Source organism: Scyliorhinus torazame, chromosome 6 (genome assembly GCF_047496885.1).
Source record: "Scyliorhinus torazame isolate Kashiwa2021f chromosome 6, sScyTor2.1, whole genome shotgun sequence".
Taxonomy (NCBI): domain Eukaryota; kingdom Metazoa; phylum Chordata; class Chondrichthyes; order Carcharhiniformes; family Scyliorhinidae; genus Scyliorhinus; species Scyliorhinus torazame.
This window is the reverse complement of record NC_092712.1, coordinates 293,645,695-293,669,475: the sequence shown is the minus strand read 5'-3', so window position 1 is coordinate 293,669,475 and position 23,781 is coordinate 293,645,695. Positions and strand designations below refer to the sequence as shown.

General features: G+C 47.7%; 1 protein-coding gene across 4 annotated transcripts in view; it reads right to left on the bottom strand.

The window, feature by feature from the left end:
* Positions 1–23,781, bottom strand: part of zdhhc11 (zDHHC palmitoyltransferase 11) — a 210,534-nt gene that overhangs the window by 16,197 nt on the left and 170,556 nt on the right. For all 4 annotated transcript variants that reach the window (XM_072509866.1, XM_072509864.1, XM_072509867.1 and 1 more), the window contains 3 exons: positions 23,363–23,518; positions 10,474–10,595; positions 4,632–4,690 (listed from right to left, as the gene is read on the bottom strand). In XM_072509866.1, the coding sequence (XP_072365967.1) occupies positions 4,632–4,690; positions 10,474–10,595; positions 23,363–23,518 (337 nt within the window). The remainder of the gene's footprint in view (positions 1–4,631; positions 4,691–10,473; positions 10,596–23,362; positions 23,519–23,781) is intronic.

Here is a 23,781-nt window from a genome sequence, read left to right as displayed (position 1 = left end):
CCGCATTGACAATGTTCTGCCAATTTTTGTAATCTGGCCAGAGATTCAGTGACAGGTTCCCTCAGGGTTCTCCCTGCTGTGTTAAAGAGGTAACACTGGAGTATAACAGATGGCTTTGGGTCATAGTGGTTCCTTACCATGTCGATAAACTCATTAAAAGTCTTCGAGACAGGGACAACTGGATAGATTAGTATTTTTATCAGGCTGAATGTCAGGTCCCCACATAATGTTAGTAAGATCATTTTCTGTTTTTCACCTCACTCATATTTATTAGCTCGGAAGAAGTAACACATGCTCTGTGTATTAGGCCCAGTCTCCTCCGCTTACATCATAAGGTTCAAGTTTACTGAAGAGAGCCATTTTTGTTTTCTTACCAGAGACGCCACTTATTCTTGACAATGAGGGTTGCTCGGAGAAAAACATTTGTTTACACCTTGTCGCCAATGTAATAATCTCGCCAAGGCCACTCTTCCGTCACCATACCCTTTTATTTACATAACGGAAAAGGCTGCAGCCGCAGTTTACAATGCACAAGTCCAGGCCCAGGGACCTGCAGAATACCGGCCTGGGTTGAAGCAGTGGGTTTTAAAACCCCACTGCTCATTTCCCATTGACTCCCTCCCGCGGGAAGTTCATTCCCCACAATGCCCAATGGGAGATCTATTGATGGTCCCCGTGTCCTTCGTGGCCACCATATAAATCTCCAAGTTAACAGGAAGGTAGATTTTTGCATTAAAACAAATACCAATCCGACATTGCCAATTGCGTGCCAGTTATTCTGCATCTTTATTTCTCATTTGCTCGGCACTTAGGGAAAGATAGTGAGTTATATTGATGAGATAGAAAGAGAAAGTCGCAAGGAAAGAGAAAGGTAGGAAGAATTTAGCTCCCTGATAGCAAATTATAGGGTGATACTGGCATTAACCTAGAGACCAGAATTGTTCTTTTTATATTGACAAAGCTGTACATATGTGAAAAGCAGATATCACAGCAAATGGTTGTATATTATAAGTAGTGTAAAAGATAAGGCTGAAGCATTTACTACAATCTTCAGCCAGAAGTGCTGAGTGGATGATCCATCTTGATCTTGTCCAGAGGTCTTTAGAATCACAGATGTCAGTCTACCGCCAATTCGATACACTCCACATGATATCAAGAAATGGTTGAAGGCACTGGAAACTGCAAAAGCTTTGGACCCTGACAATATTCCGGCAATAGTACTGAAGACCTGTGCTCCAGAACTTTCCGCAGCCCTAGCCAAGCTGTCCCAGTACAGCTACAACACTGGCATCTACCCAGCAATGTGGGAAATTGTCCAGGTGTGCCCTGTGCACAAAAAGTAGGACAAATTCAACCGGTCATCCGAGGGGTCATCAATAGTGCTATCAAGCAGCACTTATTTAGCATTAATTGGTTCACTAACACTCAGCTTGGGTTCTTCCAATGTTATTCAGCTCCTGACCTCATTACAGCCTTAGTTCAAACATAGACAGCAGGGCTGAACTCCAGAGATGAGGTGAGAATGACTACCCTTGACATCAAGGCCGCATTTGATCAAGTGTGGCATGAAAGAGCCCTTGAAAAACTGGAGTCAATGAGAATTAGTGGGAAAACTCTCAGCTGGTTGGCGTCATTCCAAGCATCAAGGCAGGTTGTGGCGGTTGGAGGTCAATCATCTCAATCCCGGGACATTACCACAGGAGTTCCTCAGGGCAGTGTCCTAGGCCCAACCATCTTCAGCTGCTTCATCAATGATCTTCCCTCCAATAGAAGGTCAGCAGTTGGGACGGTTATTGATGATTGCACGATGTTCTGCATTAGTCACAACTCCTCAAATCTGAAGCAGTCCATGTTCAAATGCAGGAAGACTTGGACAATCTCTAGGCTTGGACTGTCAAGTGGCAAGTAACATTCGCCCAAGCATGTACCAGGCAATTACCATCTCGAATAAGAGAGAATTGAACTATCGCCCCTTTGACATTCAATGGCATTACCACCACTGAATCCCCTGCCATCAACTTCCTGGGGGTTACCAATGACCAGAAACTGAAATAGTCATATAAATATTGTGGCTACAAGAGAAGGTCAGAGGCTAGGAATCCTGCAGCGAGTAACATACCTTTTACTCCCCAAAGCTGTTCAACATCTGCAAGACACAAGTCAGGAGTGTGACGGAATACTCTCCCCTTGCCTGGATGAGTGCAGCTGCAACAACACTGCATGATGCCATCCAGGACAAACTAGCCCGCTTGATTCGCACCCCATCCACAAACATTCACTCCCTCCACCACTTATGAACAGAAGCAGTACCATCTACAAGATATACAACAGGAACTCACCAAGGTTCCTTAAAGAGCACCTTCCAATCCTATGACCACTACCATCTAGAAGGACAAGGGTAGCAGATACATGGGAACACCACCACCTGGAAGTTCCTCTCCAAGCCACTCACCATCCTGACTTGGAAATATATCGCCGTTCCTTCACAGTTGGTGGGTCAAAATCCTGGAACACCCTCCCCAACAGCAATGTGGGTGTACCTACACCACAGGGACTGCAGCGGTTCATGAAGGCAGCTCATCACTACTTTATCACGGAAAATTAAGGATGTGCAATAGTGCTGGCCATTATTATGAGTACTCCATTTTCTTTTTTTATCTTCCCTTTCGCTCTGTGTTCTCTCCGCAGAGTCAACCCCATCCCAGCCCATCGTCAATATTCCATTCTAAACCAGGTTCCACGCCAGCTCATATTGGTGTAGGGCAGACCGTGAGATCTCACCATTAGAATGTGTTTCCCTTCGCCTCATGCAAACGTCTTATTAGAGTTTTAGAAAGCTGTTCTAGAAAGCGGTCTCATTGCCTCGACTGTACTCAGGAGGGCAGTTACTCATGACACTGAAAGGAGCCCAAGAAATGTTATATTTTTAAAACAAATTCCTCCAATTATTAAACAAAAACGCTTCCAGGGGAAACTATAATGGACCCAGCCAGTTCTCGACTCATAAGAACCACTTAAACGGTCTTGTAGACTTTGCAACTCTGAGATATAAATCTACTAACCGTTTAAAAATTCCAACTTGGAATTATAGTGTTTCTGGAAAGGCCTACATTATTGCCCATCCCCATACAGTTTGATACGGTTGAGTGTTTTGTTGGGCCACTTCAGAGGGTTGTTAGGAGTTGACCATGTTGATGTGGGACTGGTTTGCATCTTGCAGTTGGTACGCACCGCAGCAATTTTGATCACCTGCACAGGGGTGAATGTTTAAGGAGGCGAATGATGCGCTGACCAAGTGGACTGCTTTGGCCTGCAATGTGTCAAGCTTCTTGAGTGTTGTCAGAGCTGCATTCATGCAGGCAAGTGAGAGTACTCCATCACACTCCGGGACGCGTGCCTTGTAGATGGTGGAAGACTAAGGAGTCAGGATGGGAGATTTTTGCCGCAGAATATCTTCGGCTGGATTCTCCACTGGCGGGATTCTCCATTGCGCCAGCAGCGCACCCACGCCCGGGGATTTCCCGACAGCATGGGGCTGCCCACAATAGGAAAACCCATTGGCCGGTTGGCGGGATGGAGAATCCCACCCCACGTCTCTCAACATCTACAATGGCCACAGAATGTATGCAACATGTCCAGTTAAGAGTCTGGACCATGCTGAACCACAGGATTTTGAAGGTGGAGTCAACAGTAATGCCACTGAACTTCACCGAGTATGGGTTGATTCTCTTTCAATTAGCTTCCGATTCTGATTCTCCCACTGCTCAGGATTACTTTAATATACTTGCCCTCTGTTGGCTTTTCTTTGTCCTTACTACTGCATTCCTTGACCATGCCACATGTGATAATTTATTGCAGTTTTAAGATCAGTTTTCCTTGGCTTGTGTGAGTTTAAGGCTTTTTAAAATCTAATTCAGACAAGTATGAAAACATGTTGAGCAGCCGATGACTTCTCATGCATTTTTCCAGCGTCAGAACTATAGAAATCTTACAGTGCAGAAAGAGGCTATTCAGCCCATCGAGTCAGCACTGACCCTCTGAAAGAGCAGTTTATCTCGGTCTACTCCCCCGCTCTATTCCATAATACCACCTAAACTGCACATCTTTGGATAATTTATCATGGCCAATCCATCTAACCTTAACATCTTTGGGCTGTGGGAGGAAACCCACGCAGACACGGGGAGAACATGCAGACTCCACACAGTCACCCTAGGCCGGAATTGAACCCGGGCCCCTGACGCTGTGTGAGGCAGCAGTGCTAACCACTGTGCCACCAAGCCGTCCACTGGGGACAATTAACCCAAGATCAACATATAGTGAGCAGTGAAAAACAAGCATGCCTCAGATATGGGAGTGTTTGGTGCAAGCGCATCAAAGCTGCTTACATGAGAAATAAGAGCTAAAATTTAACTCTTGATGGTTTATTTGTTTGGTTGCGATACTGAAAAAAAAAATTCATATTCCTGAGCAATGTTCCGTATAAGCCGTGCAGCAGCGCGCGCAAGGTTGCCCCTTTAAGTTACAATGCGTGCGTAACCATGAAAGAGATCTGAAGGGCCCGTACACATAAACAACTTGGCTGCAAACTGTAAAAGAATTGTTGAAGGGTGCATTGTTCTTGAACACCTTACCTTAACCTGGAGGATGCAGCAAGTTCTATTTCTGGCTGAGACTTTGCTCGAGGTAGACCCTGCAATGACAATATGGGAGATATAGAGAATGGCAACAACAGATACAACAAATATTTAATTACAGCCTACGGGCACAGCCATCTATCAGCGATAGATGTAAAACTATTTACAAACCCCATCCTTTTCCCTCCCTAGTCCATTGAATAGAGAATCCCCCATTGTCTACTCCCACACTCCTTCCGGAACCTTCTCCTGCATGGCCCCCTCGATTCAAGCCCTTTGTTGCTCTTTGTTCATTCCCTCCTTAAATAGGTTCTTCACTGTTGAGGATTGAGGGTGAAGACAGAAGATTTTGGCATGAATGTTTGTCACCTTATTTTTTTATATAAGTTACAAGTTCATGCAGGTACAGTAAGCAAATTAAGAAATTGCGCACAGGATCCTCCCGCCTCCCAGCCGCGTGTTTTTCGGTGGGGGGGGGGGGGGTTGCGGTGCGCCCTTCACTGACGGTGGCAATCTATGTTCCCTGTCGCTGTCAGTGGGAATTCCCATTGAAGCCACCCCACACCGCTGAGAAACCGATGGGTTGGGATTGGACCAGAGAATCCCGCTGTCAGTAAACGGCCCAGAATTCCGGCCGGTATGTTGGCCTTTATTGCAAGAAGATTTGAGCATAGGACTAGTGATGATTTCCTGCAATTATATAGCGCCTTGGTGGGATCCCACCTGGAGTGTTATATGTACTTTTGGTCTCTTGAAGATCTATTTGCCATAGAGGGACGGTAACAGAGGTTCATCAGACTAGTTCCCGGGGCAGCACGGCGGCACAGTCGTTAGCACTGTTGCTTCACAGCACCAGGGTACCAGAGTTTGGCCTTGCCCTTAGGTGACTGTTTGTACGGAGTTTGCACTTTCTTTCTCGTGTCTGCGTGGGTTTCCTCTGGGTGCTCAGGTTTCCTCCCACAGTCCCACAGGTTAGGTGGATTGGCCGGGCTTAAATTGTCACTTAGTGTCCAAAAGTTAGGTGGGGATAAGACGGGGGAAGTGGACCTGGCTGGGTGCTCTTTTGGAGGGTTGGTGCAAACTCATTGGGCCGAATGGCCTTATTCTGCACTGTAGGTATTCTATGGAAGGATTGTCCTCGAAGATTAAATATACTGGGTCTTTATTCTTTGGAAGAATGAAAGGTGATCTTATTTAAACATGCTAAATTCTTACAGAGCTCGACAAGGTAGATGCAGGAAGGATGTTCCCTCCTGACTGGAGGTAGTCTGGAACCAGGAGACACAGTTTCAGAATAAAGGGCAGGTCATTTAGGACTGAGATGAGGAGGAATTTCTCCACTGAGTGGGTGGCTAATCTTTGGAATTCTTTACCAAATGGATATGACTCGAAGGGCTGAATGGCCTACTCGTGCTCCTACTTCTTACGTTTCCTCTTCTCCACTTTTAGCGGCAGTCTTGATCCATTTTGGTCCTACTCGCGGAACCTCTTTCCCTGCTTCACCCCTTCTCTCTTCCTACCCAGAATTCCCTTATCTCTTTGATCACGTCTTTGGTGACCAGCTCTAATTCTTCTCCAGTTGCTGCCTACACCCATTTATATGCGACCGAAGTGCCTTGGACTGCTCGCTGAGTAAAGTGCTGCACGTGTTGTTTAACAGATAAAACATCGTGAAGATACACCACACATCAATGACAAACCATGATGGCTGGCATATTGGTGCCAATGAATGTGAATCTGCGAATTTGTAAGATCTGGCTTCCTAACGGCTGCCAAACAAGGCAACTGACCTACCCACTTCATCTGACTCCCAACGTGATAAGTGCAGCCATATATATCCATCTCACAACAAGCCAGCCTGACCCGTTGTCTTGAATAGCAGACTTTATATGTAAACGTCCTCTATAGGCTTAGACTAGTAAAGAGGTGGGTGGTTTATATTATATAGATCCAATTCCAGTGGGGGCAGATATTTAAGAAAACAAGGCTCCCTGTGCTCAGGACCCACCCTGTGCAAACATATCATCCAGGTTGACACACCCAGTGGCACACTGAGGAGGTGCTGCACTGCTAGTTGAAACTTCAAACCAAGTCCCCGTTTGCTCTCTCAGATAAATGTAAAATATTCCATGGCAGTATGCATCAAAGTGCAGGGGAGCTCCCCTTCTGTCTTACCCAAAAAATGTCCCTCAACTGGCATGGCCAAAATCAGATGATTCAGACATTCACAATTTCAGCCCACAGTGTTGCTGGACACTGGGGAGGATCTGTTTGACCAGCATTGCAAGAACTATAGAGCACAGACCCAAAACATGGTGACCTGCAGCTAACAGTAGTGGCTACATACAGATTAGCTGACTTTACCCAGGCTTGGTCCATCATGGGCAGACAAAAGTAGAGCCTTGTTAACTATGGGCACCACGGTAGCATAGTGGTTAGCACAGTTGCTTCACAGCTCCAGGGTCCCAGGTTCGATTTCCGGCTTGGGTCACTGTCAGCACGTTCTCCCCGTGTCTGCGTGTTCCTCCGGGTGCTCCTGTTTCCTCCCACAGTCCAAAGATGTGTGGGTTAGGTGGATTGGCCATGCCAAATTGCCCTTAGTGTCCAAAATGGTTAAGTGGGGTTACTGGGTTACGGGGATAGGGTGGGAGTGTGGGCTTGGGTAGGGTGCTCTTTCCAAGGGCCGGTGCAGACTCGATGGGCCGAATGGCCTCCTTCAGCACTGTAAATTCTATGATAACTCAAAAGGTTTATTGCTTCCTGTAATAACACCTTGCATCCGGTTAAGAAGGCCGTGCAGTGCTGGTCCGAGGCAACAGAAGAGCTCCTATGTGACTGTTTGGAGTCAGTGGACTGGTCCATATTTAAGAACAACCTAAATGAGTATGCCACCACCTCACAGACTTACCAGCAAATGTGTAGTAGACTGCGTGCCAAAGAAAGTAGTCCATACATTCCCTAACCAGAAACCATGGCTTAATCGGGAGATTGACTCCCTACTGAAGTCCAGGTACGAAGTGTTCAAGTCAGGCGACTCTGACCTTTACCAGAAATCCAGGTACGACCTCCGCAAAGTCATCAGGGATGCCAAGAGACAATTTTAGATCAAGCTAGAGTCACAGACTAACGTCACGGACTCTCATCGGTTGTGGCAAGGCTTAAACAACAGAACAGGCTAAAAAGTGAAGCTGAGCAGAATCTTCGGCAGCAGCATACCCCTCCCCAATGAACTCAATGCATTCTATGCTCAGTTCAACCAGGAAACTGCTGTCAAGTGCCCCAGCATCCCCGGATACACCCATACCCACCGTCACAGCGTTCAAAGTCAGATCGGCCTACTTGAAAGTGAACCGTCGGAAGGCAATTGGTCTTGACGGGGTCCCCGGTCGTGCACTCAGATCCTGCGCGGACCAGCTGGCAGGTGCGTTCGAGGATATCTTCAACTTCGCCCTACTCCATTCCAAAGTCCCCAACTGCTTCAAGAAGGCCACTATCATACCGGTGCCAAAGAAGAACCAGGCAACGTGCCTCAAAGATTGCCATCCGTTGGCCTTGACATTGATCGTAATGAAGTGCTTCGAGAGGTTGGTCATGAGGAACATCAACTCCATACCCCCAGCATGCCTTGATCCACTGCAGTCGCATACCACCACAACCGGTCCACAGCAGACGCCATCTCCCTGGCCCTATACACATCCCTGGAGCATCTCGACAACAAGGACTCCTACATCAGACTCCTATTTATTGACTACAGCTCTGCCTTCAGCACCATAATTCCAGCCAAGCTCATATCAAAACTCCAAAACCTAGAACTTGGCTCCTCCCTCTGCAACTGGATCCTCGACTTTCTGACCAATAGACCACAATCAGTAATAATTTACAACAACACCTCCTCCATGATAGTGCTCAATACCGAGGACCCGCAAGGCTGCGTACTTGGCCCTCTACTATACTCCCTATACACACATGGCTGCGTGGCAAAATTTGGCTCCAACTCCATCTACAGGTTTGCTGATGACATGACCGTAGTGGGTCGGATCTCAAACAACGATGAGTCAGAGTACAGGAGGGAGGTAGAGAACCTAGCGGAGTGGTACAGCGACAACAATCTCTCTCTCAATGTCAACAAATCTAAAGAGCTGGTCATTGACTTCAGGGAGCAAAGTATCGCGCACACCCCGTCTGCATCAACGGGGCCGAGGTGGAGATGGTTGACAGCTTCAAATTCCTAGGTGTGCACATCACCAACAATATGTCCTGGTTCACCCACGTCGAAGCTACGACCAAGAAAGCACCACAGCGCCTATACTTTCTCAGCAAACTAAGGAAATGCAGCATGCAAACATCGACTCTTACCAACTTTTACAGATGCACCATAGAAAGCATCCTATTGGGCAGCATCACAGCCTGGTATGGCAACTGCTTGGCCCAAGACTTTAAAAAAACTACAGGGTCGTGAACTCTGCCCAGTCCATCACATGAACCTGTCTCCCATCCACTGACTCTATCTACACCTCCTGCTGCCTTGGCAAAGTGGGCAGCATAATCAAAGACCCCTCCCACCCGGCTTACTCGCTCTTCCAACTTCTTCCACCGGGCAGGAGATACAAAAGTCTGAGAACACGCATTAATGGATTCAAAAATAGCTTCTTCCCCACTGTTACTGGACTCCTAACCGATCTTCTTATGGACTGAACTGATCTCGTCACACATCTTCTCTACTGAGTAGCATTACATAGCATTATACTCCTGTATGCTTCACCCGATGCCTGTGTCTGTGTATTTACATTGTGCATTTGTTATGGGCCAGGGTTTAGAGAACCCCAAAGTGTATCATAGAGTTCACTTGACCCACAACTTTTGATAGATTGTGGTATGGGGAGCACACGGCCCACTCTACAGGTGTACAGCAGAAATGGAAAAGTATTTTTTAAAAGCAAAACAATGTTTATTCTATGAACTCAAGTTAACCTTTTTAAAACATACAGTGAACATCTTAGCAACCATCAATTCAAATACAACTCCCAAAGAATACAACACTAAGTAATCCTTAATAACTTCCTAAACAACATCCAGAAGACACAAGAAACACCTTTTAACAGAAGCACATTAGATTTACATACACTACTGAGAACATTTATAATTCTGAATTCACCAAATGATCAAGAGATAGTCTTTTCATGGCAGAGAGAACAGCAGTACAGCTGCTCTGTCTGGCTTCAGCTCCAACACTGAAAACAAAAACAAAAACACACCCTGCAGCAAACAGCCTAAAATTAAAATAAAAAGCTGACAGACAGCCCAGCTCCACCCACACTCTGACATCACTGATAAACACACATTTCTTAAAGGTACATTTCGTAAACACCCATTTCTTAAAGGTACTCTCACATGTCACATTTTATGTTTGCGTTATGTACTTTATTTTCATGTATGGAATGATCTGTCTGAACGGAGTTTAAAAAAGAAAAGAACTTGCCTTCTAGCAAGCTGACCTTGTCTGTCGGTAGCAACAGTGCAAATAAGCAGGAGGCACAAACTTGGCTTACTGCCTGCTTTACATTGTAAGCGTGTAGGTTAATCACTAAGTCCAAGTTGTGCGTGGGTTTTATTGGCCTATCTAATTTAGCCCCCCTACATCTTTCCCTTGAATTGTGCCATGGGGTCTTCCATATCCACCTGAGGGGCAGCCAAGGCTCCAGTTTAACGTCCCATCCAGGTGACGGCACCACCGACAGCACGGCACTCCCTCAGCACTGCATCAAAAGTAGCCTTTATTATCAAGTCTGGGGTGGAGCCTGAACTCAGGACCTTCCGATTGTCTCTACTGCAGTCCTACCTGAAGAGCAGTCATCTTAGCAGACGCAGTCTGTGCACATTCCTCATTGTTCCCATGGTCTCGGACATCCTGGTTGCGACGCTCCCGTACGACATACTCATACGTGCTTAAGTTCTTGAACACTGAAAAAGTAAAAGAATGACATTCAGCTCATTCCTTCTGAAGTGACCAGCACCATATCCATTTCCTGTGCAGTAAGATACATTATGTTGCTACACAAAAAATAGCACCGGATACAAGAAATGGTTTGAAATTTTAAGCAACCACTTGAATTCATCAAGGTTCTCCAACATAGGACCATCAGTCAAGAAGTCTAATTGTTCCCCCAACTGTGGCCTTTTGACAGATAAGGGGTGGGATTTACCGACCAACGCGCCACATGTTTTTCAGCAGCGGAGGTAGTCTGCCAGCGGGATTTTCTGATCTCGCCGTTGTCAACGGGATTTCCCGTTGACTGTCCCACTTGTCACCAGGAAACCTGCGCACCGTCATGGGACCGGAATATCCCGCCGGCTTAAACAGCCGGTAAATTCCACCCAGTATTCCAGATTTTGGTGTGAAAAAGTATCCCCTGATTTCCCTGCGGAATGACCTGGCTCTAATTTGAAGATATATAGAAAACATTCCCAAGGTGTTTCACTAATGGAAAATAGATGGGGAAATGGATACTGAGACATGGAGGGAGAGTATAAGAGGAGACAGCAATGACTTGATCAAAATGGTAGCCTTTGGGAACATTTTAAAGGAAGAGGGCACAACATATAATCGTGAATATGCCGCATGGATTTCAAAAGATAAAAATTGGCTTGATTAACCTTACTTAATTTTTTGAGGTGGTAACTAACCGGGTGCTCCGGTTTCCTCCCACAGTCCAAAGATGTGCCGGTTAGGTGGATTTGGCATGCTAAATTGACCCTCGGTGTCCAAAGGTTAGGTGGGATGTGGCGAGGGAGTGGGCCTAGGTATGATGCTCTTTCGGAGGGTCAGTGCAGTCTTGTTGGGTCAAATCGTCTCCCTCTGCACTGTAGTGATTCTATGATTCTGTGACCACCGCCCATCAGCCTCTTGCCCCCTCACCCTCCCAGCAGCCACTTGCCCCCCCCACCTCCTGTCCCCTGTCCAGGAGCAACTTTCCCTCCACTTGGTCCTCCGACCCGGCAGCCACTCAATTCCCGTCCAGCCGCCACTTTCACATTTCCCTCTACTCTGACAAATGTTGCATGATTGGCGGGGCAGATCTTTTGAAAATCTTCAAATTGTCTGTGTGGAGTCTGCACGTTCTCCCCGTGTCTGCGAGGGTTTCCTCCCATAGTCCAAAGACGTGCAGGTTAGGTGGATTGGCCATGATAAATTGCCCTTTAAATTGATAAATTGCCCTAACCAAAAAGGTTAGGAGGGGTTATTGGGTTACGGGGATAGGGTGGAAGTGAGGGCTTAAGTGGGTTGGTACAGACTCGATGGGCCGAATGGCCTCCTTCTGCACCATATGTTCTATGTAACTTACTGCCATTTTGAACACAACTCTGGGGCCGGATAGAGAGGCCTTGTGGACCAGGTAGCAGCCCATTAGATTGGATTGGATTTGGATTTAGGTTTATTGTCACATGTACCAAGGTACAGTGAAAAGTATTGTTCTGTGTACAGTCCATACAGATCGTTCCACACATGAAAAACATCGGACATACATAAATACACAATGTAAATACATAGACATAGATATCTGGTGAAGCATACGGAGTGTAGTACTACTCAGTAGAGAAGATGGGAGGGATCAGTTCAGTCCATAAGAGGGTCATTCAGGGACTTCCGGTGGTGGCTATGAAGGAGTGACTCGCACATTTGGTGGCTCCCACTCGGGTCGGACTTTTGGACCTTTTCCCCCGATTTTCTACCGAACTTGAACTGTAAAACTGAAGACAGAGGCAATTGTGGACTGAATTCCCACATCGGTGCATGGAGAGAAGGACTAGAAGTGCTCATAAAGGTAGAAACAGAAAGACAGAGAAGGCTTGGGCTGAAGCGGGAGACAGCATGGCGGAGGACAAGACCTTTGGTTTGTCGACCCAGCGGTCAACAGAGCAGCTGATGCAAGTTATTCAGGAAGGCTTTGCGAAGCAGAAACAGGACTGCTTGGACCCGATAAAAGAGTCAATTGAGCGGCTGGAGCTTAAATTGGACGCCCAAGATTGGGCGATCCAGAAGGTGGAGAAGGCGCTGGCTGAGCAGGAGGAATATCAAACTGCGGTGGAGTTGGAGGTGGGGATGGTGAGAGACCAGAAAAAGAAGCTCCTGGAGAAGGTGGAAGACCTAGAGAACAGGTCCCGCCGGCAGAACTTGAGAATCGTTGGGCTCCCAGAGGGGTCCGAAGGGGCGGATGCTGGTGCACACATCGCAGATATGTTTGAGAAGCTGCTGGGGGATGGGGCATTCTCCCGACCCTTGGAGGTGGACAGGGTTCACAGAGCACTCGCGAGGAAGCCTCGAAAAGGGAGACCCCCCCCCCCCGAGGGCAATGGTGGTGAGATTCCACAGGTACTTGGATAAGGAGCGCATTCTACAGTGGGCCAAGCAGACACGGAGCTGTAAGTGTGACAATAGCATCCTGCAGGTCTACAAGACCTGAGTGTGGAGGTGGCCAAGAGAAGAGCAGGCTTCAACCAGATTAGGTCGATCCTTTTTAAGAAAAAGGGTGAAGTTCGGACTGTTGTATCCGGCCCGTTTCTGGGTCACGTACGAGGAACAGCACTTCTATTTCGAGTCGCCTAAGGACGCGCTGGACTTCGTGAAAAGGAAAGGACTGGTGGTGGACTGAGAACATTTGAACTTTGCTGCAACGTTCATGTTTATTTTTTTATTTTTGGTTCTCTGTTCTTTTTTTAAAAAGTTTCTTTTTTTTTTTGTTTTGTGGAAGCTGTTTGTAATGCCTTCTGTGTTGATTTGGGACCAGTGGCAGAGCTGAGCGAGTTACGGTTTTCATTTGCACTGTTGGGGGATGGAGGTGTGCTTGTTTAGATTTTGGTGCTTTTCTGTCGGGCAATTGTGTGGGGATTGTTTGATGTTGGAGTATGTTTGTAGGGGGGGAGGGGGGAACAACAGGTGGGAGACTATCTGGCGCCAGGGATGGGGGCCACCAAGCTAGCTGGGCGGGCTAGCTCACGGAAGCGCAGTGGGGGGTGTGCATATGTTTGGTTTATCAAAGGGGTTGGGTTACAGAGTGTTGTTACTGGGGGGGGGGGGGGGGGGGGCAGGGGGGGAAATGTTCTGCTGACGAGGGAGGGACTTGGGCCAAGGGACAGAGAGGAGGTTGGGGGCGGAGGCTGCCTGGGGGCAGGCCGGTGGAGGCACGGAGCATGGGCTGGAGGCAGGCCCAAAACGGGATGGCTGATCGGCGAAGGGGGGGGGGGGCAATGAGTCCCCCAATTAGGCTGATCACCTAGAATGTTCGCGGGTTAAATGGGCCGGTCAAGAGGGCACGTGTGTTCGCGCATCTTAGGGGACTGAAGGCAGATGTGGTAATGTTGCAGGAGTCGGACCTTAGAGTAGCTGACCAGATTAGATCGAGGAAAGGCTGGGTCAGTCAGGTCTTTCACTCGGGACTAGATTCAAAGACTAGAGGGGTCGCGATCCTGATCAATAAGCGGGTGGTGTTTGAGGCGGGTAGAATAGTTTTGGATGTAGGAGGTCGGTACATTATGGTCAGTGGGAAACTGGAGGAGGTGCAGGTGGTATTAGTAAATGTGTATGCGCCAAATTGGGATGATGGGGAGTTTATAAAGAGGATGCTGGGGAAGCTACTGGACCTGGACTCGCACAGGTTGTTCACGGGAGGGGACTTCAACACAGTTATTGACCCTGGCTTGGACCGGTCAAGCTCGAAAACGGGCAGGGTGCTAGCAATGGCAAAGGAACTAAAAGGGTTCATGGAGCTGATGAGGTGGGTGGATCCATGGAGATTTGGGCAGCCGAGGGTGAAGGAGTTCTCCTTCTACTCACACGTGCATAAAGTGTTCTCTCAGATCGATTTCTTCATTTTGAGCAGGGCCTTATTGGGAGGGGTGGTGGACATGGGGTATTCGGCGATCACAATCTGAGACCATGCTCCACACTGGGTTGACCTGCAGGTTAGTAAAGACAGTAACCAGCGCCCGCACTGGAGGTTGGATGTGGGACTTTTGGCTGACGAAGGGGTGTGCGAGCAGCTGAGGAAATGTATTCAGAACTACCTGCAGGTCAACGACATGGGGGAAATTTCAGCAGCAATAGTCTGGGAAGCACTGAAGGCGGTGATCAGAGGGGAGCTGATCTCGATACGGGCCCATAGGGAGAAGGTGGACAGGGCAGAGACGGACCAACTGGTAAAGGAGATACTACAGATCGATAGGAGGTATGCGGAGACCCCAGAGGCAGGGCTTTTAAGGGAATGGTGGAGGCTACAGGCGGAGTTCGGCTTGTTAACCACAGGAAGGGCGGTGCAGCAACTGAGCAAGGCGATCTGAGTATGGAGAGAAGGCCAGCAGAATGTTAGCACAGCAGCTTAGAAAGACGGAGGCAGCCAGGGTGATAGGGGAAATAAATGACGGAGATGGGAACTTGGTTGAAGATTCAGCAGGGGTGAATAAGGTGTTTAGGGATTTCTACAGTAGGCTGTATAGGTCGGAACCCACTACGGGGCCGGAGGGGATGAGGCACTTCTTGGGGGGGCTGAATTTCCCAAGGTGGACAGGGAACTGGTAGAAGGGCTGAAGGCCCCGATCGGGTTGAAAGAGATAGTGGAGGGTCTGAAGGCCATGCAAGCGGGTAAATCCCCGGGACCGGATGGGTACTCAGTGGAGTTTTATAAAACGTTCTCTGGGATATTGGGGCCGGTGTTGATGAGGATGTTCAATGAGGCAAGGGAAAGAGGGATGCTGCCTCCGACGATGTCACAGGCCACAATTTCGCTGATTCTGAAATGGGACAAGAACCCGGAGCTGTGTGGGTCCTACAGGCCGATATCCATGTTGAATGTGGACGCCAAACTGATGGCCAAAATTTTGTCCTCCAGGATTGAGGATTGTGTTCTGGACGTTACTGGGGAGGACCAGACAGGGTTTTTTAAGGGTAGGCAGTTGGTGGCCAATGTAAGAAAGCTGTTAACTGTGATCATGATGCCCCCGGAAGGTAGGGAGGTGGAGGTAGTAATTGAAATGGATGCAGAAAAGGCTTTTGATCAGGTAGAATGGGATTATCTGTGGGAGGCACTGGGACGGTTCGGATTTGGACGGAGCTTTATTGACTGGGTCAGGTTGCTGTATCAGGCTCCTATGGAAAGTGTACGGATGAATAGGACAACATCGGACTATTTTAGACTGCACCGGGGTACGAGACAGGGATGCCCCCTCTCCCCACTGTTGTTCGCGCTAGCTATAGAGCCATTGGCAATTGCTCTGAGAGCCTAAAGGGGCTGGTCCAGGGAGAGATGGAGCACAGAGTCTCGCTCTATGCAGATGATCTGCTTCTGTATGTATCGGACCCAATAGAGGGGATGGAAGAAATCATAAGGATTCTAGGGGAATTTGGCCGGTTTTCGGGGTATAAGCTAACTATGGGGAAAAGTGAGATGTTTGCGGTCCAGGCGAGGGGACAGGAGAGGCGATTGGGGGAGCTGCCGTTTAGATTAGTAGGGGGACGCTTTAGGTACCTCGGCATTCAAGTGGCGCGGGAATGGAACTGGCTGCATAAATTAAATCTGGCCCGGCTAGTAGACCAAATGAAGGACGATTTTCGGAGATGGGATGCACTCCCGTTGCCATTAGCTGGGAGGGTGCAGACGGTGAAGATGACGAATATAGCCATGATCAGGAAGTGGGTGGTGGGGGAGGGGTCGGCATGGGAGCGTATGGAGGCGGCTTAATGCAAGGGCACCAGTTTGGGGGCGTTGGTAACTGTGCCTCTGCCCTTCCCACCGGCACGGTTCTCCACCAGCCCCGTGGTGGTGGCGGCCCTGAGAGTCTTGGGGCAATGGAGGAGACATGTGGGAGCAAAGGGAGCATCGGTCTGGTCCCCAATCTGTAATAATCACCGGTTTGCCCCGGGAAGTATGGATGGGGGGTTCCGGATATGGCGGAGAGCAGCGATTGAGAGGATGGGGGCTATGTTTATAGAGGGGAGATTTCCGAGTATGAGGGGGCTGGAGGAGAAGTTTGGGTTGGCGAGAGGAAACAAATTCAGATATCTGCAGGTGCGGGACTTCCTATGTAAACAGGTGTCAACCTTCCTGCTCCTACCGCTAAGGGGGATTCAGGACAGCGTAGTTTCCAGAGGGTGGGTAGGAGAAGGGAGCGTCTCGGATATTTACAAGGAACTTCTGGGGTCAGAGGAGACGCAGACCAAGGAGCTGAAGCACAAGTGGGAGGAGGAGCTGGAAGGAGAGATAGAGGATGGTCTATGGGCGGATGCGTTGAGTAGAGTCAACGCGTCCGCAACATGTGCCAGGCTCAGCCTGATATAATTTAAGGTCGTTCACCGGGCTCATGACAGTGGCCCGGATGAGCAGATTCTTTGGGGTGGAGAATGTGGTGATGTGCATCAATGTAAATGCATGTAGGCCAGCTAGACACTAGAGGGAGCACCAGAAATATCACACACACACACTCAGCCAATAGATCAGTTAGATAGGAGATGACCAATGGACAATCATGATGCACACGGAGGTGACACGACCACAGGGGGGCATTACACCAACCCATATATAAAGGACACCACACATATGATCAGCCTCTTTCCAATGGAGACAGTCAGTGAGTGCAGAGACAGGGTTGATTCAATATTACACCCACCACGCGGATTGCAGCAGCTGGTTAGTCAGTCTGGGTAGCTATAGTAGGATTAGCAGTAGTGACGAACCCGAGTAATAGAAGTGTAAATAGTTTAATAAACATGTTGAAGTTATCTCCATCTGAACCTTCCTTTGTCAAGTGCACCACAAGGAAGCCGCTTATGTTACACCTACAACATAACAAATCAGAGGACAGGTGTGCAAAATGTGCGGGAGGACCAGCGAACCATGTCCACATGTTCTGGGCATATCCGAAGCTTAGGGGATTTTGGCAGGGGTTTGCAGATGTCATGTCCACGGTGTTATAAACAAGGGTGGTGCTGAGTCCAGAGGTGGCGATTTTCGGGGTGCCGGAAAACCCGGGAATCCAGGAGGAGAAAGAGGCAGACGTTCTGGCCTTTGCTTCCCTGGTAGCCCGGAGACGGATACTATTAGCTTGGAGGGAATCAAAGCCCCCGAAGTCAGAGACCTGGCTATTGGACATGGCTAGCTTTCTCTGTTTGGAGAAAATCAAGTTCGTCTTGAGAGGGTCAACCGGAGGTGGCAACCGTTCGTCGACTTCTTCATGGAAAATTAATCGTCAGCAGAATGGGGGGGTTAGTTTAGCTTAGAGTGGGGGGTTAGTTTAGCTTAGAGTAGGGGGTTAATAAAGGTGGGATCTGCAAGGGAGGGAGACGGCCTTTGCACTATGTTTATAGTTTCATGTACATTGTTTGTGTTGTTGTTATAATACCAAAAAAAACCTCAATAAAATGTTCATTAAAAAAAAAAAAAGAGGGTCATTCAGGAGTCTGGTAACAGCGGGGAAGAAACTGATTTTGAGTCTGTCAGTGCATGTTCTCAGACTTTTGTATCTCCTGCCCGATGGTAGAAGTTGAAAGAGACAATAACCTGGGTGGGAGGGGGGTCTTTGATTTTGGTGCCCGCTTTCCCAAGGCAGCGGGAGGTGTAGACAGAGTCAATGGATGGGAGGCAAGTTCACATGATGGACTGGGCTGTGTTCATGACTGTCTGTAGTTCCTTACGGTCTTAGGCTGAATAGTTGCTATACCAGGCTGTGATGCAGCCAGATAGGATGCTTTCTATGGTGCATGTGTAAAAATTGGTAAGTGTTAACGTGGACATGCCGAATTTGCTTAGTTTCCTGCGTGTTGGACATGCCGGGGTTAAGGGATAGGTCAATCGAGACGACCCAGCAAATATTTAGAGGGATACTTCAAGATATACAGAATAGATCCATTCCAACGAGAACAAAAACAATTCCCACAGGAGGACCCATCATCCGTGGTTAACTACAAAAGTAAAAAATAGTATTAAACCTAAAGAAAAAGCATATCATTACGCAAGGATGATTGGACGAAATATAGTAAACAGCAAAGAATTACTCAAAGATTAATAAGGAGGGAAACAATTGGAGTACAAGAATAAGCTAACTCAAAATATAAAAACAAATGGTAAGAATTTTGATTGACGTTTAAAAAAGAGAGAAGTTAACAAAGTGAGCATTGGTCCTATAGGAGGTGAATCTGGGGAATTAACAATGGAAAATAAGGAGATGGCAGAAGAATTGAACAGGTATTTTGCATCAGTCTCCACTATAGAGGACATCCGAGAAATAGCTGTGAGTCAGGAAACGGAAGGGAGGGAAGAACTCAGGAAAATTACAATCACCAGGAGAGTGGTGCTGAGCTGTTGGGAGCTGCAGGCTGACAAGTCCTCCAGGTCTCGATGGACTTCAGTCTAGGGTTTAAAAGATACGGCTAGTGAGTTAGTTGATGTGTTGGTTTGAATTTAATGAAATTCCCCAGAATTGGGGAAGGTTCCATTAGATTGAAAATAGCGAATGTAACTCACTTATTCAAGACAGGAGGAAGACAGAAAGTAGGAAACCAAAGGCCAGATAACTTAACAACGGTCATAGGGAAAATATTAGAAGCTATCATTGAAGCGGTGATAACTGGGCACTTAGATAAATTCAAGATCAGGCAGATTCAACATGGTTTTGTGAGGAAGAAGTCACGTTTAACAAATTTTGTAGAGTTCTTTGAAGTAGTAACATGTGGATAAAGAGGTCCTGATGGATCATACAATCATAGAATTTACAGTGCAGAAAGAGGCCATTCGGCCCATCGTGTCTATACCGGTCCTTACAAAGAGGACCCTACTGAAGCCCACGTATCTACCCTATCCCCGTAACCCAGTAACCCCCACTTAACAGTTTTGGACACTAAGGGCAATTTAACATGGCCAATCCACCTAACCCGCACATCTTTAGCCTGTGGGAGGAAACTGGAGCACTCGGAGGAAACTCACGCAGACACGGGGAGAACGTGCAGACTCCGCACAGACAGTGACCCAGCCGGGAATCGAACCTGGGACCCTGGAGCTGTGAAGCAACTATGCTAATCACTATGCTATCGTGCTGCCCTGTACTGTACTTAGGTTTCTAGAAGACATTTGATAAGGTGCTACATCAAAGGTCATTACAGAAAATAGAAGCTTGCAAGGTCGGGGGTAACATATTATCATGGATAGAGGATTAGTTAGCGAACAGGAAAGAGTCGGCACAAATGAGTCATTTTCTGGTTGGCAAGATGTAAGAGTGGTATGCTGTTGGTAGTTTCAAAATCAATAATTTTAGTGCATTTTGTAGCCTGAATAAATATGTTATTTAGCTGGTAAACTAACCCGGTCAGAAACCATTTTCAACTAATCTAGAAGGCATTTAAAAAACTAAACCCGATATTGCATTATTGGAAACAAGCCAGATTCAGTCAAAGAGCCTTAATCGTGAAACAATTAAAGAATAAACATTTAATCAATAGATGTATTGGTAAGTGTGGTAATATAACCTGTAACAGATAGTTTGTAATCTTTTATACTTACACATAATTAACACTTGATTATAAATATACTGTATCATAAAGTATGAGAATTGAAAAATGGTATCTTTTCAAACCTTTTATGGCCTTGACACGTTACATTAAGTTAGAGAATGAATGGGCCTTTATTCAGGGTGTCTCAGTTTTATGTTGACACATAGTTATGTTAAGCAATTATTGTTTGACACTTAGGCTAACTCAAGATAAGAGATATAACTTAAAAGAAGGCATTGTCTTAAAGTTAAGATAATTTGCAGAATTAGCTAAAACCAATGGGATTAGCTCCTATCTCAATATTGACAAATTATTGACCAACAAACCATTTCCAACATCTTGGCTTTCGATATCGTTTTAAGTTTAAAATAAAGGTCTTGAGACTTCCGGTGACAGCCACAGAGTGAGAGATCACACACAGGGTGGCTCCGGGCTGGAGGCGATGGTTTTGGTCCCTTTTACCTGAATTTCGGGGACTTATGGTGGAAAAGTTGTACGGAGAGTGGAGGGTGATCAGTTCTCCCCTGGATGGGCATGTCTACGGGGTTATCAACCTGGACTGAAGACAGTGTGAGCCCTGGCTAAAGAGTTGGAGGAGACGCGAGGCGCAGCATCAGTTGTAAAAATGGCGGAGGCGGGAGGTTGTCGTCAGCTGGAAAGCTACCAATGGAGCAGTTGATGAGCTTCATTAAAGATGAGTTTCGGCAGCAGCGTAAAGAAATGCAGAGTGACTGGTCGAAGACGCTTGAGGGGCAGTGGCACATCTCCGCAGGAATTTGGAATGGGTGGAAAACTGCCTGGAGGTGCAGGGGGCGACGATTCAAGAGGTGGAGAAGGTGGTGTCCGACCAAAGTGATGGGATTGTGTCGCTGGAAGTGGAGATGGCGATCCTGGGGGACATGTGCAAGATGCTGCGGGGGAAGATGGAGGAACAGGAGAACTGATCCAGGTGGCAAAACCTTCGGATTGTGGGCCTATTGGAGGGAGTGGAGGGAACGATTGCAACGGGCTGTGTCGCGAGGATGCTGACGAGGTTGGTGGTCGAGGATAGTGATTTCATACCACACTCTGCACTATCTAGATGTGAGACTTTGTTCAGGTCAACCGCAGAGGCTGGGGTGGAGGTTAGATTTGAGGCTTTTGGCAGACAAAGAGTTCTGCGGGAAGTGGCAATGACGATCAAGAATTATTTTGAGCTCAATCAGAATGGGGAGGTATCGGCAGCCACGTTCTGGGAGGCTTTGAAGGCGGTGTTCCAGGGGGAAATGATCTTGTTCCAGGCCCAAATGGATAGGACGGGGAGGGAGGAGAAGCGGCGACTTTTGGACGAAATATTTGAGGTGTATAGGAGGTACTCTGTGGATCCCACGAAGGAGATGCTGGTGGAAAGAAAGAGGCTGCAGGGGCAGTTGGACCGGCTGACAATGGGAAGGGCGATGAACCAGCTGAGGCAGGCACGGGAGGGTGCAGTGTGAGTATGGGGAAAAGGCGAGCTGTACGTTGGCCCACCAGCTGTGGCGACAGGCAGGGTTGAGGGAAATCATGCAGTTTGAGGGCTGAAAGGGGAGAGGGAGAGAAATAGTGTTGGATTCAGAGAGGATAAATGACGTGCTCAAAGCCGTCTATGAGAGTCTGTATAGGGCTAAGCCGGGGAGGAAGGAGGCTGCTATGGGTTAGTCCCTAGACTGGCTGGACTGACGGGAGTTGGAGGAGACGAAGAGGCAGGTGCTGGACAAACCATTACAGCTAAAGGAGTTGACTGAGTGCATTGGCATGTTACAGTCAGGCAAGGCGCCTGGGCTGGGTGGCTTGCCAGCGGACTTTTGTGAGCAGTTCACGACAGAGTTGGCCCTCCATCTTCTGGGTATGTTTAATGAAGTGGTGGAGAAGGGGGAAATGCCGGCTACGCTGACGCAGGCGTCGATTCCGCTGATCCCAAAAAAGGGGAAGGATCCGGTGAAGTGGTGGCAGATTGTGTCAGGTTAGAGGAGGAGTCATGCGAAGGGATGTGCCTGAGGGCCCTCGTGATGACCCCGCTGCCGTTTGTCCCAAAGAAGTACCCGAGTAGCCGTGTGGTGTAGTCATCCTTAAAAAATTTGTGACCAATGGAGGGGGCACTTTAAACTGGGGCACATGTCAGTGATGACTCCACTCTGTGGGAATCATACGTTTGCGCTGGGTCGGATGGATGGGATGTACAGGAGATGTGGGAGGAAGGGATAGTGTGGGTCAGGGACATGGTTGTGGAGGACAAGTTTGCTGGGCTAGAGGAACTGCGGGAGGAGTTCGAGCTAACATGGGGGAGTGAGTTCAGATACTGGCAGGCGCTGGAGTTTGCACACAAGGAACTGCCCTCTTTCCTTACAGGTACCGGAATATACACCTTTGAAGAAGATGGCGCTTCCGGATGATGGGGGGAAATGGTAAGATTGGGGCATATATGGGCAGTTGGGGAGCAGGGCCCCTTAGTGAAAAGGACCAAGTGGAAGTGGGAGGAGGAGGAGTTGCGGCGGGAGATAGGATTGGGACTTTGGTGTGAAAGAATGCATTGAGTGAACTCAAACTCCTCCTGCGCAAGGATGAGTCTTATACAGTTTAAGTTGGTGAGTAGGGTCCACATAACTCAGGCCTGGATGAGTTGTTTTTTCTCGGAGGCAGTAGATAATGCGAGACGTGTGGGAGGGAGCTGGCGAACCATGCCCGTATGTTCTTGGGGGGGGGTGATGTTGGCGAACTTTTGGGAGGAAAAATATAAAACAATGGTCTCAAGAAGCCATTTTGTTAACATGTCATCCTCACTTTGGGATTATCACTTCACCTTTTGGTCTGATCAGCCAAGGGAGTTGTGAGAAGTCTGTTCAATTGTTACAATTAAGCTTCCTCCTCTTACTGTTAATTACTATTAATTGACACTTGCTCATTCTTATTAAATGCTTAAGTCTTGTAGAACCTGGTTTGGTTTACAATTGGGGAGTTATTGCAGACAACCTGTATCCCATGAGTACCATAGGGATCGGTGTTGGGATCTCAATTTGTTTGCCCATTCACTCCCCTCCCTCCCAATCACATCCCACCCCCCGGCCCACCCCTGAACGACACCGCCAGCCATGCAGCACAGCAGACTGCAAACAGTCCTTTCCCACCAAAACAAATCCGGAAATTACCGTCAGAATTTGAAATGACAAATGAAACTCACACAGATAAAGGTGAAAGCCCAGCAAGTGACCGAGTAACAACAATGAGGCGAGTCCAAGGAGAATGGTGATTCCCGCTATGACTAAAATTCCAGTCTGCGTTGTCTCCACGGGAGCAATGGGCAGAAATACCAACCAGGTGTTGTTTCCTCGAATCTCTGTGTAGGTAAAGCAAAAGGAAATCATTTAAGTTTGGCGCAATCGACTGAATGCTGACACCCCAATATCATCCTCTAACATCGACCTGATGTCCACCAAGGTAATCTATGACCAACATCAAGTGGAAGTTGCTGAGTTATAGTTAGCTGCTGGACTTGTATAATTCTGGCCCTGGATTTTTGCCCCATATCAGGAGTCAAGCATCAGGATATTCTGCAAGGGTACCCTGGTTTCTGTTCCATTTAGAATTAATGGGGAAATT